The sequence below is a fragment of the Salvelinus sp. IW2-2015 genome, linkage group LG3, assembly GCF_002910315.2.
Source record: "Salvelinus sp. IW2-2015 linkage group LG3, ASM291031v2, whole genome shotgun sequence".
Lineage (NCBI taxonomy): Eukaryota > Metazoa > Chordata > Actinopteri > Salmoniformes > Salmonidae > Salvelinus > Salvelinus sp. IW2-2015.
In genome coordinates this window covers 23,231,077-23,246,191 of record NC_036840.1, presented here as the reverse complement: position 1 = coordinate 23,246,191, position 15,115 = coordinate 23,231,077, and the positions used below count along the sequence as shown (strand labels likewise).

General features: G+C 44.8%; 1 protein-coding gene and 1 non-coding gene across 2 annotated transcripts in view; both read right to left on the bottom strand.

Annotated features, from left to right (window-relative positions):
* Nucleotides 1–205: 205 nt before the first annotated feature.
* trnan-guu (transfer RNA asparagine (anticodon GUU)) lies at nt 206–279 on the bottom strand. The gene has a single exon. It is a non-coding gene; the product is annotated as a tRNA-Asn (tRNA).
* A 4,163-nt stretch (nt 280–4,442) lies between these two features.
* Nucleotides 4,443–15,115, bottom strand: part of LOC111952979 (alpha-actinin-3) — a 33,904-nt gene continuing 23,231 nt past the window's right edge. The window contains exons 10-22 of the mRNA XM_023972031.2: nt 14,882–15,112; nt 14,479–14,626; nt 13,019–13,169; nt 12,731–12,839; nt 12,286–12,426; nt 11,827–12,009; nt 10,749–10,883; nt 8,441–8,620; nt 7,843–7,989; nt 7,416–7,481; nt 7,022–7,180; nt 6,813–6,889; nt 4,443–6,503 (exon numbers count right to left, since the gene is read on the bottom strand). Coding sequence (XP_023827799.1) covers nt 6,422–6,503; nt 6,813–6,889; nt 7,022–7,180; nt 7,416–7,481; nt 7,843–7,989; nt 8,441–8,620; nt 10,749–10,883; nt 11,827–12,009; nt 12,286–12,426; nt 12,731–12,839; nt 13,019–13,169; nt 14,479–14,626; nt 14,882–15,112 — 1,809 coding nt within the window. The 3' untranslated portion in view covers nt 4,443–6,421. The remainder of the gene's footprint in view (nt 6,504–6,812; nt 6,890–7,021; nt 7,181–7,415; nt 7,482–7,842; nt 7,990–8,440; nt 8,621–10,748; nt 10,884–11,826; nt 12,010–12,285; nt 12,427–12,730; nt 12,840–13,018; nt 13,170–14,478; nt 14,627–14,881; nt 15,113–15,115) is intronic.

Sequence of the window (15,115 nt, the reverse complement as noted above, 5' to 3'; positions counted from 1 at the left end):
GGTTCACATCGCTACTATCTGAAAAAATGTCATCCCCGGGTTGGTGTCGAAGCACCAACCTTTAGATTGACAGTCAAACACGCTAACTGATTGCACTAGAGAGGCTTGTGTTGCATTGACCCTCAGCAGGTCAAAGTCACAGGTAATCTCATTACAGTCCAGGTTGTCACATTCACATCATGGAGCACAACAGACAGAAAACTCTCGTCCCTGGGTGGGCTCGAACCACCAACCTTTAGATTAACAGTCTAACGCGCTAACCAATTGCGCCACAGAGACGTTGTGGTGTTCTTGACCCTGACACTTGATCGCTGGCCACCGTGATCGGAAGGTGACCGGAAACATGACAGAATACAAACAGTGTAGCTATTCTCTCCGCAAGGCAATCAAACAAGCTAAGTCCCAGACAGAGACAAAATAGAGTCGCAATTCAACAGCTCAGACACAAGAGGTATGTGGCAGGGTCTACAGTCAATCACGGATTACAAAAAGAAAACCAGCCCCGTTGCGGACCAGGATGTCTTGCTCCCAGACAGGCTAAATAACTTTTTTGCTCGCTTTGAGGACAATACAGTGCCACTGACACGGCCCGCCTACAAAACCTGCGGGCTCTCCTTCACTTCAGCCGAGGTGAGTAAAACATTTCAACGTGTAACCCTCGCAAGGCTGCAGGCCCAGACGGCATTCCCAGCCGCGTCCTCAGAGCATGCGCAGACCAGCTGGCTGGTGTGTTTACGGACATATTCAATCAATCCTTATCCCAGTCTGTTGTTCCACATGCTTCAAGAGGGCCACCATTGTTCCTGTCCCAAGAAAGCTAAGGTAACTGAGCTAAACGGACTACCGCCCCGTAGCACTCACTTCCGTCATCATGAAGTGCTTTGAGAGACTAGTCAAGGACCATATCACCTCCACCCTACCGGACACCCTAACCACTCCAATTTGCTTACCGACCAATAGGTCCACAGACGACCGAACATCGCAACCACACTGCACACTGCCTAACCCATCTGGACAAGAGGAATACCTATGTGAGAATGCTGTTCATCGACTACAGCTCAGCATTTAACACCATAGTACCCTCCAGACTCGTCATCAAGCTCGAGACCCTGGGTCTCGACCCCGCCCTGTGCAACTGGGTCCTGGACTTCCTGACGGGCCGCCCCCAGGTTTGTGAGGGTAGGTAACAACATCTCCACCCCGCTGATCCTCAACACTGGGGACCCACAAGGGTGCGTTCTGAGCCCTCCTCCTGTACCCTGTTCACCCACGACTGCGTGGCCATGCACGCCTCCAACTCAATCATCAAGTTTGCGGATGACACTACAGTGGTAGGCTTGATTACCAACAACGACGAGACGGCCTACAGGGAGGAGGTGAGGGCCCTCGCGAGTGTGGTGTCAGGAAAATAACCTCACACTCAACGTCAACAAAACAAAGGAGATGATTGTGGACTTCAGGAAACAGCAGAGGGAGCACCCCCTATCCACATCGACGGGTCAGTAGTGGAGAAGGTGGAAAGTTTTAAGTTCCTCGTGTAAACATCACGGACAAACTGAATGGTCCACCCACACAGACAGCGTTGTGAGAAAGGCGCAGCAGCGCCTCTTCAACCTCACGAGGCTGAAGAAATTCGGCTTGTCACCCAAAAGCACTCACAAACTTCTACAGATGCACAATCGAGAGCATCCTGTCGGCTGTTTCACCGCCTGGTACGGCAACTGCTCGCCCACAACCGTAAGCGGTCTCCAGAGGGTAGTGAGGTCTGCAGAACGCATCACCGGGGCAAACTACCTGCCCTCCAGGACACCTACACCACCCGATGTCACAGGAAGGCCACAAAGATCATCAAGGACAAACAACCACCCAAGCCACTGCCTGTTCACCCCGCATCATCCAGAAGGCGAGGTCAGTACAGGTGCATCAAAGCAGGGACCGAGAGACTGAAAAACAGCTTCTATCTCAAGGCCATCAGACTGTTAAACAGCCACCACTAAACATTTACGGCCGCTGCCAACATACTGACTCAACTCCAGCCACTTTAATAATGGGAATTGATGGAAATTATGTAAAAATGTACCACTAGCCACTTTAAACAATGCCACTTAATATAATGTTTACATACCCTACATTACTATCTCATATTGTATATGTATATACTTTCTCTATATCATCTACTGCATCTTGCCATCTTTATGTAATACATGTAATCACTAGCCACTTTAAACTTGCACTTTATGTTTACATACCCTACTTACTCATCTCATATGTATATACTGTACTTCATACCATCTACTGCATCTTGCCTATGCGTTCTGTACCATCACTCATTCATATATCTTTATGTACATATTCTTTATCCTTACACTTGTGTGTATAAGGTAGTAGTTGTGGAATTGTTAGTTAGATTACTTGTTGGTTATTACTGCATTGTCGGAACTAGATCACAAGCATTTCGCTACACTCGCATTAACATCTGCTAACCATGTGTATGTGACAAATAAAATTTATTTGATTTGATTTCATCCAACTGTACATGGCGTTTATCGAAACCAACCAACACTTTGTTCAATGGTTGTGTCAACGTGCATCGAAAGGCCGCAACATTTCAAGTCAGTAGCCCCTGTAGTTTTCTAACGTTTGTTGCTTTTTGAATGGCCTTAAAAGGGCAAAATGTCAGGCAATGTTCGTCACCGCAACATTTTATTAAAAGGCATCTGGCAGGAGTAAATTCAGCCACAATCACAATTAATTGATAAATAATATTTTTAAACACTGCTTTTCAGAATGTTAATATATAATCACCAATCTCATTCATAATATTAGGGACTGACCCCGGAAGAATGATGAAGTGGCGAGTCACTTTCATGGCGTATAGGCACACATGTACACACACACACACACACACACTGGACCAAACATTGTCCTTAAGCGAGATAACATTAATAAATGCTAAGTGTTTTCATGCCAGATTGACATAATTTACATTGCATACTAGCCGGATTAATATAATAACATGATATGTTCCTGGAGACCACAGAATGATCAAGCTATTGAGTAACAGAGATCAGAGACCATTTCCTGACTTGTAGTGATCTTCCATGAGACTTTGGCCTGCTGAGGGTCAGTACAACCACAAGTCTCTGTGGTGCAATTGGTTAGCGTGTTAGCCTGTAAATTTAAAGATTGGTGATTTGAACACACTCAGGGTTGCTATCTTTCCATGTCTAGTGATGTGGAAAGACCTTCCTGGAATTACATTAAGGTTACGGAAAGTGTTAGGCTTAAGCTTAACTAAAATGCTGCAGTTGTCCCCGACACAACTCGAACATGTAACTTTTAGCCTGTAGCTGTATTCCATCTAGCCACAACCGTAGATGCCATCAGTTCCAGGANTCTAGCCACAACCGTAGATGCCATCAGTTCCAGGAAACCATCAGTACCCAAATCTAACTGCCTGTAGCTCAGAACCTGAAGCAAGGATATGCATATCCTTGATATCATTTGAAAATAATCACTTTGAAGTTTGTGGAAATGTGAACTTAATGTAGGAGAATATAACACATTAGATCTGGTAAAAGTTAATTCAAAGAAAAAAATATCTTTGAAATGCAAGAGAAATGCCATAATGTACTATTCCAGGTTAGGSKCAATTTAGATAATGGCCATTAAATGGCAGCGGTGTATGTGCAAAGTTTTAGACTGATTCAATGAACCATTGCAGTTCTGACCAAAATGTTATATCAAGACTGCCCAAATGTGTCTAATTGGTTTATTAATACATTTTCAAGTTCATAACTGTGCTCTCTGCTCAAACAATAGCATGGTATTCTTTCATTGTAATAGCTACTGTAAATTGGACAGTGCAGTTTAGCTTAACAAGAATAAAGGTTTTCTGCCCATATCAGATATGTCTATGTCCTGGGAAATGTTCTTGTTACTTACAACCTCATGCTAATCACATTAACCTACGTTCTACGTTAGCTCAACCGTCCTGCGGGGGGGGACACACCGATCCCGTAAAGGTTAACAAGATTAAATAAGGAAAACTCCACCGAACTATTTAAAAGAATAGTGTATGAATTGGTTGCCATAACTGTCATGTTWAGAATGAGCCTGAGTGTCTGGCTGAAGTGCTCTGCTAATATGCACTGTGAATGTATTTTGTCTATATATCCAATAAACTCAGTTTCATATTATATTTTCATTCTTGAATGTTTATGCTATATAAAGTCTGTAAGTCTTAGTAGTCTTGGAGACATTACAGTGTTTACATTTAAATAAGTCTTACAGTTCTTTCTTGTATTTATGTCATATTTAATGAACCAGGAACTGCCCTGGACATTTTGGTTTACTTCTGAACAGTTGCAACTGATGTTACTTCAACAGTATCGCCACTCCCTTTATGGTGATCGATGGGAAATAAAAACACAACACAAAACTTCAYATAGTAATATAGTTTTCCTTTTTTATTTATTCCAAGGTGTGACTTTAACATTGAAGGATTGTGTGGAAGCAAGCTCTTGTAGCGGGTGATAGAATAGAGGGGAAACAGGAGGGAGGGATAATAGAGAAGACAGAAGAGAAAGAATCCACCCAAAGGGGAGTTACTGGTTCTGGCTCTGTCCTAAATGACACCCTATTCCATCCGTAGTGCACTTGGCTACTTCGGATCAGGTCCAAACTAGTGCATGACATAGGGAATTGGGTGTAGATTTGAGAATCGCCCACTGTCATTTGAATGCCCTTGCTCACTTCACGGCTGACATTCTCAGGTTCTGTTTTAAACATGTCATGTTCCAGGCCAATTACATTGCAAATGGTTGAGTGCCACCTCATCAACTGTACAGTCAGGCATCAGATTGCTATGTAATATGATGTGGTTAGCTGATATGTTTAACACGTATCCAGGCGTCGTGAGATCTGGCAGCCGTCTGCGGTGTAGTCAGCCTGGAACGTAGCCATCCTCTTATTGAACTGGACCACAACCTAAAAGCTTGCATAGATAGTTAGGCTACACAGGGTCTGAGTCAAAAATGGCACCCTATAACCTATGTAGTGCACTACTTTTGACTAGAGCCTATGGGGAATAGGGTGCCATTTTGGATGAAGCCTGGGCCTAACTTTGTTTCACCATACCTGGACTCAGGAACCCTGAGTCCATATTCCTTTATCTCCAGAACATTACCTGATTTCCTCTCTCTCGCTCTTTTTCACTACTCAACACCTCTACCTGTCTCTCGCTCCTCTCAAAATGCACAGCAAGCAGACAACCTCAATATGGTTTCATAGGACATGATATGAAATAGTATATGTAAAATATGACATATTATATCATTCTATTGGTGTAGTCATATCCCTGGTACAGATGATGGAGTGATGATAGAGGGATGAGACGGAGGAGAGAGGTGACCGACATGCTTCTTTCTGGCCATAACAGTTATGATAACAGTTATGATACTCCTTTATCTTTGCATCCTCCAATCAAAATGAGCCTTCCTGTCAGCATCCTCACCCTATCCTCCAATCAAAAGAATTCTTCCTGTCAGTGTCCTCATCCCTCTAAACAAGTTGATCAGAGATCAGGGGTTAACTACCTTTTACCCACAATTCACTGCTCTCTTCTGATGGCACCCTATACTCTCTGAAATACCAAATTACAACATTATGAAAGCATTGCGACAACATTACAAGTTTCTGTGGAAAGAGAGGGGTGTTAGTATGGGAGCTGCTATAAAGGATTTGTGTGTTGGCGGGGGAGATTCAACCATTCAACATGGACAGCATTTCTACTATAAACAGAGCATGCATCTGCATCAATACACAACCAACCAACCAATATTTCATTGTTTTCTTTTAAACCCTTCCAAATAATAGGAATTGTAATATTATTTGAGGAGGCGAGGTATAGGGCTGGGGGCTCTGCTCAGAAACTCTGCTAGTGTGAAACTATTTTTCTTTTGTCCCCTTCTTWGTTTTTTCCCCCATGACTAAACTCTGTCCAGTCGATCGTACTAAAAGGCAGTTAATGTGAAACGGATCATCGTGTGACACCAGGTATTCTGGCTCATCAGGCACTTGGTGCAGTACGGAGGACAGTATGGATGAGAGAGGGATGAGAGTTAAACATTAGAAATCCAGCCAGACCTTAACAGGACATTTGTCTCGAAGATTTGATCTGAGCAAAGCCTCCCGCTCTCTTTTCCTCTCTGGGCAGTGTGGAAGGGGAAAAGAGGAGAGGAGAAGCGGTATCTAAACCTCTCTGTACAGGAGGGAGAGGATGGAGGGAAGAAAGAACAGGAGGAGAAGGAGGAGTTTTACAAGTCGCTCTCTCCATAGAGGAGAGGGGGGAAATGAAGGGAAGACAAGAGGAGGGGGAAAGGGGGTTTACAAGTCGCTCTCTCCATACAGGAGAGGGGGTTTACAAGTCGCTCTCTCCATAGAGTGCGCTGGAGAAAGAGATGTAGTCGAGGGCTCCGGATGGGCCGTCGGCTCCAATGTACCTGGTCACAGAGATACATTATATTACCACAGAGGTCTGATGTACCTGGTCATAGAGATACATTATATTACTAGAGAGGTCTAATGTACCTGGTCATAGAGATACATTATATTACTAGAGAGGTCTAATGTACCTGGTCATAGAGATACATTATATTACTAGAGTGGCCTGTGTCCCTGGTCATAGAGATACATTATATTACTAAAGTGGCCTGTGTCATAGCCACACACTTGTATAGGTTACACAGTTGTACACGTGTGAAACAGGACAAATATAAGCACGCCTATTTGACCTTTTTAATTCTGTGTACCTGGTCATGCGGCTGATGCAGTACTCGGCCTGCTCTGCGGGCAGCTCTCTGCGCAGCTCGTCAACCGTGATGTAGGCCTGGGAGAGAGGAGGTATATATTTATTTCATTTCTATGTATTTATTTAATTGCATTTACCAGGTTGTCCCACAGATGAGAAAATACCTATTTTTCAAGGGAGATCTGGCCATATTAAAATGTTCTAGCTCACCTTGTCGGAGGCCAGGATCTTAAAGGAAGCCATGACCTGGTCAGCGGTGTCTGTCTCGGCCGTCTCACGGGTCATGAAGTCGATGAAGGCCTGGAAGGTGACCACGCCTGTGTTGTTTGAATCCACCAAGGTCATGATGCGGGCAAACTCCACCTCACCCTATTGGACAACATGTTACAGTAGATTAGAACATCTCACCCTATTGGACAACACGTTAGAGTAGATTATTTTCATATCATTGTTGAGGAGAACATGTTTTGAAACCTTTAGTATAAAAACGGATGCCATTTATACTATAACTGTATACAACCAGATAGAGCGCCGTCATGTTGTATAAAGGGACTGAGAAGAAATGAAGGTGAGGTCACTTCCTGTTGGTAGCTAGGCTACTCACCAGATCGTAACCCATGGAGATGAGACAGGCACGGAAGTCGTCGGGGTCCATCATGCCATTTCTCTTCTGCAAAAGAGAGAGGGGGAACACAAGCATCAGTTTTTATGATGCAAGTACAATAATATATATCTTTTATATCAATGAACGATGCAGTGATGCAATGATCAACGATTATGTGAACGTAACACGCTAGAGACACTATCCCTCAGTGTGGAGGAACAACTACGGTGGCAAGAAATCACTGACTATTCAAAATTCACACTTACAGTCAGTGTATTCAACTATGGTAGGTTAAAATAATCACATATCACTGTCATTGCAAGTAAAACCTTCTTCAAAATAGCCGCTTTCTGTAAAATCTGAGCCAGGAAGTAAAAAGACAAGTGCAAGAAATGCAAGTACAATAATATATATCTTTTTTTTTTACCCTGTCGAAGTGATTGAAGGAGGCTCTGAACTCGTTGAGCTGCTCCTGGCTGATACCCTTGGCATCGCGGGTCAGAATCTGGTTCTCCACCTCGTTGATGGTGCGGGCGATGGTGGTCAGCAGCTGCTCCCAGCCCACACGGATATGCTGCAGAGGGAGAGAGGGAACGAGGGAGCGGAGAGTCTAAGCTTGACGTAATAATTGCGTGCTCGGAATTTGGGACCAAATACTAAACTTTTGACTACTTTAATGCACTATAAGTGACACCTTATGACACATTCAAAAGGGGAACTAGATATATAAAGTGCACTAACTTCTAAACGGTAAAACTGTATGAAAATACCCCTAAATAAAAGGCGACATTCTGTACTATCTCCTCATATGAAACATTTTATCTCAAATCCAATATACTGGAGTATAGAGCCAAATTAAACGTTTTAGCTTCACTGTCCAAATAGGGGAGTATATGATACTTAACCTAGGTCTAGGATATAAGATACTTCACTTCCATGGTGTAGTTGTGTGTTTGTTGTGTAGTTATGTGTTGTGCAGTTGTGTTTTTTGTAGTTGTGTGTTGTCCAGTTGTGAGTTGTATTACCTCCATGGTGTAGTTGGTGTGTTTGTTGTCAAAGATGAGGGACTCCTGGCTGAGCTGGTGGTCTCCCTCCAGTTTGTCGATGTTACACTTGTAGTTGATAATGTTTTGTTCATACTGCTTGAGATTGTTCATCTGTTCCTCTAGAGAACCGGCGATGTCCACAGACACATGACCAATCTCCTGTAGAGGGAGAGGGGTGGAGAAAAAGGAGGTAGTGAGAACTGAGAAGTGTGAATGGATGACAGTTCAGGCTTCCGTATTCATAAAGCGTCAAAGAGTGCTGATCTAGGATCAGGTATAGAATCTAGGATTAGGTCCATTAATTATAATCTAAAAGGCAAAAGTGATCCTAGATCAGCTCTCCTACTTTGACCCATAAGTGTAGGCACAGGAGATGTTGCGAACCTCTGCGTGTTTGGGGTTCGGAGACCCTGTAGCAGCTTAGCCTGGGTACCAGTCTGTTTGTGCTAACATTTCACTTCTTGCCATACCAAACATGGCATAATGACATGGGAGTACAGTGAGTGGAAAGAGGATTTCACAAAAGAGGATTTCAAACTCGTAGGACCGTGTAGCTCTAGCTCAGTGGTCACCAACCGGTCGAACACAACGATAAAKCCTTGCATTCCTATTATTTGTATTTGTTTCGTGCTGTTGTCGGTAGGTGCACTTCATTCAGCAGCCCTAGCACCGGGAAGATAAACTGTTCCCATGTTGAACCATTTTATGTATCTGAAGGTAGAACTCCGCCTACCCGGCATGCCCAGAGATCAAATCAAGTGCACCTACAGGCCTACCTCTGGCAAATCAGATAGCTCAGATCACCGTGTCTGCACAGTTTCCTCGAGCCATAGACTGTAAAAAGAAGCCTCGAATGCACAATAAAGTTGACACCGTGAGATTTAAAAACGTTTAAAAAAATGACTAGAGCGACTCAACGAATACAGCAAAAAGATGCTGTTTTTATGAATAACTTCATGTCTAAGTTGTTATTCGGCACTGTCGACAGTTTGTTCCACACTTCCATAAGCCATAAAATGCACATTCTCCCTACTTCCACTCACGCTACAACCAGCACTGCAGCTGCAACGAATGAGTACAGCAAAGTTTTCCGCTAAGCTTGTGTTGTTATCATTAGCGGCTTGTGTCTTTTCTAATATCGAGGAATATTTCACTTTCTCTGGTCATAGGAGTAACAACATGAATTGGCGCACGAGGCAGAAATAATACAGTGCGACTTGAGTTTCGCCATCAGCTGGAAGACTGTGTCCCCTCTTCTCAGCGGAGGGAGAGCTGAGGGACGGATGAGTCCAGTAAAAAAAAAAATATATATTATTATTATCCTCAATTAGCTGTGCCTCACCAGTAATACGACAAATTATATATGACGAGTGTGATCATATACTGTTATGAATTTTATGAATAAATGACTAAACGATGTATACATTTAAATAGAACTATAACTAATTGAATTCTACCCTGTTTTTCTATGTTGATAAATAATGTTAGTTCATAAGAAAGAGGTTATGTAGCATATACGGGGGGAGAAAGGAATGTCTGTGTGTGCCTAAAAGAAAACTAAGTGGATCATTAACCTATGTTTGAACCGACCAAGCTATAACTCTGTAGAGATAAGGGAAGACAGCAAGAGCCCCTCTAGTTTTTCCATATCTGGGGGGGGGGGGGCTGGAACTGTCAGCTAAGTGGTAATAAACTGTGGTGAGACTTCAGGAGATAATCCAGATATTGTGTGTAAGGTATGTGCGTTAGTGTGTTGGAATGGACTTTTTGGTCAGCTTTGTCCTTGTTGGAGAGGGGGAGGGACTCTATAACGCTGTGTATGATATATAAACTAATGTACATGGTTTTTTGAGGAGAGCTCTCTCGAGAATTAATTTGGACACGGGTCTTTGTCTATTTTATGCAAATAAGAACCTTACAAATTCTTATAAATGGACAGAGTGTTTGCATTGTTATAATTAAATTGGTTAACGAACATATAGGAAACTATTTCCTTCAACATATACCTACATTTTACATTTCAAAATGGTCTGAGAAGAACAATATTGGCAGGGTAATTCAAGCGTAGCCAATCTGCAGTGATAATGTATTGGGTCTATAGCCTACTGCACAAACCTCATTGCTACAGAACTGTTTTTAATTGGTTAATGTTGCATATGCTTACGTTTTTTAATTAATGTTTTAATTTTTTTATCTGAGCGGTAGATCTCCGCTTGCATTTTGACTCAGAAAGCGATCTTGACTCAGAAAAGGTTGGTGACCACTGCTCTAGCTGAAGTAACTGTACCTCCATCTTGGTCTGGATCCAGGGTCCGATGATGTTGGCCTGGGCAGCGAACTGGCGCCTCAGCCTCTCGTTGGCCTGCTGTCTGGCTACCTCCTCCTGCAGCATCTGGTCCCTGAGAGGAACAAGGTGCTTCACCTATGGAGGGAGACAGGGACATTGGTCGTCAACACACTGGTAGAGATGACGTCGCGTTACTCTGTTACTCGAGAGCAGAGCCCTATACTACGTACCGGATTTGAGGAGTTCGTGAGGTAACTTTGGTCAACCTTGAGTTCAAACTCAGATAACCGAAAGTGGCTCATCCTTCAGAACTAATCTGCTCCGGGGCACACTAACTCAGAGCTAACTGTGTCTGAGCCGTGAGTTGAGGACCAATTAAACCAAATTCCCCCCCTCTCGCAAAGATTGCGTCATCCTCCCCTTCGTTTGAGGAAGACGACTGATTAAATATTTGATTAACGAAACGTATTTTTGTGTGTTCAAAAATTGTAATGTCAAAATACCGATCACGTTACACATTTCCTAATGGTAGAATGCATGTGAAACTTTCGTATGACTTATTTTATCAATAGGAGAGGGATAAAAAGGTGCTTGTTCATTGATAAACACACCAAACCACACCAAAGACGACATTAACGATAAGTGGTCAAATAAAAACGGCACTTCTAAAAGCCTATTTCACACCATAGCCTGCTGAATTTGCAAGATAACTCTTCTTTCATTTTGATTTCGGCCCAAATGAAAACGGGTCACCGACTTGCCCGTGGATTGATGTTTCAGCATTGTCTCAATGAAGTCAGTTACAACTTGGGTTGGAGCGAAAACCTACATGAGGGTACAAGGAGCTCTCCAGGAACAGGGTCAGAAAGCCCTGCTCTAGGGTGTAACCCTTTGACATTAAGTAACTTACAGCTATAGCGTGTAAGAAAAAATACAAACTACAGAAAGAATTCCTGTCACAGGAAATGTGTCTCTTGACTACATTCTAGAGTGTAGAAACCTAGCCAGGGAAGGAAATACAATTAAATAGAAAACCATTTCAGCTTTCTGTCGGCTTCACAGAGTGTGTTGTACTCACTGCCTCCCACTTGTTAGTGATATCCTGGGGGGAGAGGTTGGTGTAGGGGTTGACTCCTGACAGCTTGATGCCGTAAGTCTGAGCGATCTTCACAATCTCGCTCTGGATGCCCATGGTGGCCATGCGTTCCTTATCAGCCTCTGGTAGGGTGGCCTTGAACTGGTCATGGGCTGTAATCAGAGACTGGAGAGGAGAGGAGGAGTGAGAATGGAGGGATACAGTGGGAAGGAGCGATAGAGAGAGAGAGGATCAAAGGGTGTGGTGTGTGTCACATAACGAGAAGGGGGGGTTGGGGGATAAGGAGTGAGAATGGAGTGATATGGGAAATAACGAGAGAGAGCGAGGGAATGCAGAGAGAAAGGAGAGTCCATCAGACCGTTAATGTTACGTATTGTACACACACACGCTCACACACAGACACGCTCACACACACACACACACATTCACACACACACGTACATGGATCTCCTCGGTGCTGTGGACGATAAACATGTCCTGCAGATCCTCCATGGCTCCGTCCATCCAGTTGTTGAAGGGCGCCGCCCTCTTGGCGAACTCCAGGTACAGCTGGTCAATGGTCTCCCACAGTTTCTCTACGCGCTAGGAAAGACCAGGACAAGATGTAACATCCATATACAGTATGAAGCCATCCCTGCTAAGTAGTCACAGTAACACGTGTAATGGCTTGATATGACCACCACTAGTTGTTATTGGAAGGGACAGGAGTTTTTCCTGAGACAGGTGACCTGGTCAGGAACATCTCCTGGCTCGTGGTGGCTCAGTTGGTAAGAGGCTGTGTGCTCAGTTCATGCAGGGATCACATTCTCCAACCAAAAGCGTCTGCTTAAGTGGCGTATACAATATGATTATATTAGGTATCTGTTGTACGTGCGTAGTTCAGTACCTCCAGGGAGTCCCTCCTCTTCTGCGTCAGCGTACCCAGGTTGTCCCACTGGTCACAGATGCCCTGGCAGCGGGCGTTCACAGAGGATGCGTCATGGTAGTCCAGCTCACTGAGAGAGAAACGGGCAAACACACTGATCAGTATCACGTCTTCTATTACACACTGTACGTCAATCCCTTTTTTCTAGAACTTTACTACGTTTATCCTTTCTACCGCCACTCCCTCCTTCCACCGGTCCTCCACACCTYCCTCTCATCATCCCTCCCYCCTCCCTCCGTCCCTCCTTACTTGAGCTCCTGGGCGATAGCAGCGATCTGCTCCACTCTGTCCTGGTGGGCGGCCAGGTCAGACTCAAARGCCTCGTGTTTCCTCATCAGAGCTCTGATTTCCATCAGAGAGGCCGACTCATAGTCCTTCATGGACAGCAGCTCTTCTTTACCTGGGGGAGAGACACAGATAATACTCAGTCGTTATCTCTCTAGCTCTCTCCCTCCCCCCTTCTATCCCTCTAACCCCTTTACCTCTCCGTTCTATCTCTCTATCCCCTTTACCTCTCCGTTCTATCTCTCTAACCCCTTTACCTCTCCTCTCCGTTCTCTCTAACCCCTTTACCTCTCCGTTCTATCTCTCTAATCCCCTTTACCTCTCCGTTCTATCTCTCTAACCCCTTTACCTCTCCTTCTTCTCTCTAACCCCTTTACCTCTCCTTCTATCTCTCTAACCCCTTACCTCTCCGTTCTATCTCTCAACCCTTTACCTCTTCCGTTCTATCTCTCTAACCCCTTTACCTCTCCGTTCATCTCTCTAACCCCTTAACCTCTCCTTTCTATCTCTCTAACCCCTTTACCTCTCCTTCTATCTCTCTAACCCCTTTACCTCTCCGTTCTATCCTCTAACCCCTTTACCTCTCCGTTCTATCTCTCTAACCCTACCTCTCCGTTCTATCTCCTCTAACCCCTTTACCTCTCCTTCTATCTCTCTACCCCTTTACCTCTCCCTTCTATCCTCTAACCCCTTTACCTCCTCCGTTCTATCTCTCTAACCCTTACCTCTCCTTCTATCTCTCTAACCCCTTTACCTTCTCCGTTCTATCTCTCTAACCCCTTACCTCTCCGTCTCTATCTCTCTAACCCTTTACCTCTCCGTTCTATCTCTCAACCCCTTAACCTCTCCGTTCTATCCTCTACCCCTTACTCTCCATTCTCTCTCTAACCCCTTTACCTCTCCTCTATCTCTCTAACCCCTTTACCTCTCCGTTCTATCTCTCTAAACCCCTTTACCTCTCCTCTCCTTCCTCTCTAAACCCTTTACCTCTCCTCTCTATCTTCTCAACCCCTTTTACCTCTCCTCTCTATCTCTCTAACCCCTTTACCTCTCCTCTCTATCTTCTAACCCCTTTACCTCTCCTCTCTATCTCTCTAACCCCTTTACCTCTCCTCTCTATCTTTCTAACCGCTTTACCTCTCCATCTTTCTAACCCCTTTACCTCTCCTCTCCGTTCTCTCTCCTCTCCGTTCTATCTCTCTATCCCCATCCACACATGAGCTCTGTGGCGCATGACGTCTGGGGGTTGAAAGTTGATGTACTGTAGGGGCTTGGCTCAATAAAGTGGATTTTACAATTCAAAATTGATATCCCCTTTACCGCGCCTCTCGCCCCTCTCTCTCTACCCCCCACCTGCCCTTCCTCCCCTCTCGCTCTACACCCCCCTCACCCTCCCCTCCCTTTCTCACTCGCTCTGTTATTACCTGAGGTCCAGGACTGGTGCAGGGAACACTTCTGCTTGAACTTCTCAGCCAGGTGGTCCAGTCTCTCCAGACGTCTGATCTCAGTAAGAAGCCACTCCTCATATCCCTTCTCCACCTGCTCCAGACCCTTCCATGCATTGGCTATGTCCTGGGTGAGGAGAGAGACGGAGATGGGGTATAACATGGGTAGTATTATAGATGGAAGCCAGTTAGTTGGTTGACTATACTGGGTATTGTAATGTTGGTGGAACAGTCAGATATCCGGGGGGTTATTCTCAAAACTCTTTCGAACCACACCACAGTAAATTAGCTGTGGTTTTAATGACGAACCCGGGGTATGAAGTCGAGAGGGCTGCCAGGACAGTGTCACTCCCTGAGACGTGGTGTGCGTGACGTCACCTACCGAGACCATCTTTCCCTCGGAGGGCATGAAGGCGGGCCGGTTGCTCAGCCTCAGCTTGGTCTGCAGGGTGTTGAAGTTGATCTCCAGCTGACACTTCTCCTGGACGCGGGGCGGCTTGTGGATGCGGCGGTAGTCCCTGAAGTCCTCCAGCTTCTGCTGCATGGCCCTCATCTGCTGCTCCGCCATGCGGTTCTCCAGCCACGGGATGGTCTTGCGGATCCACTCTAGCAACTA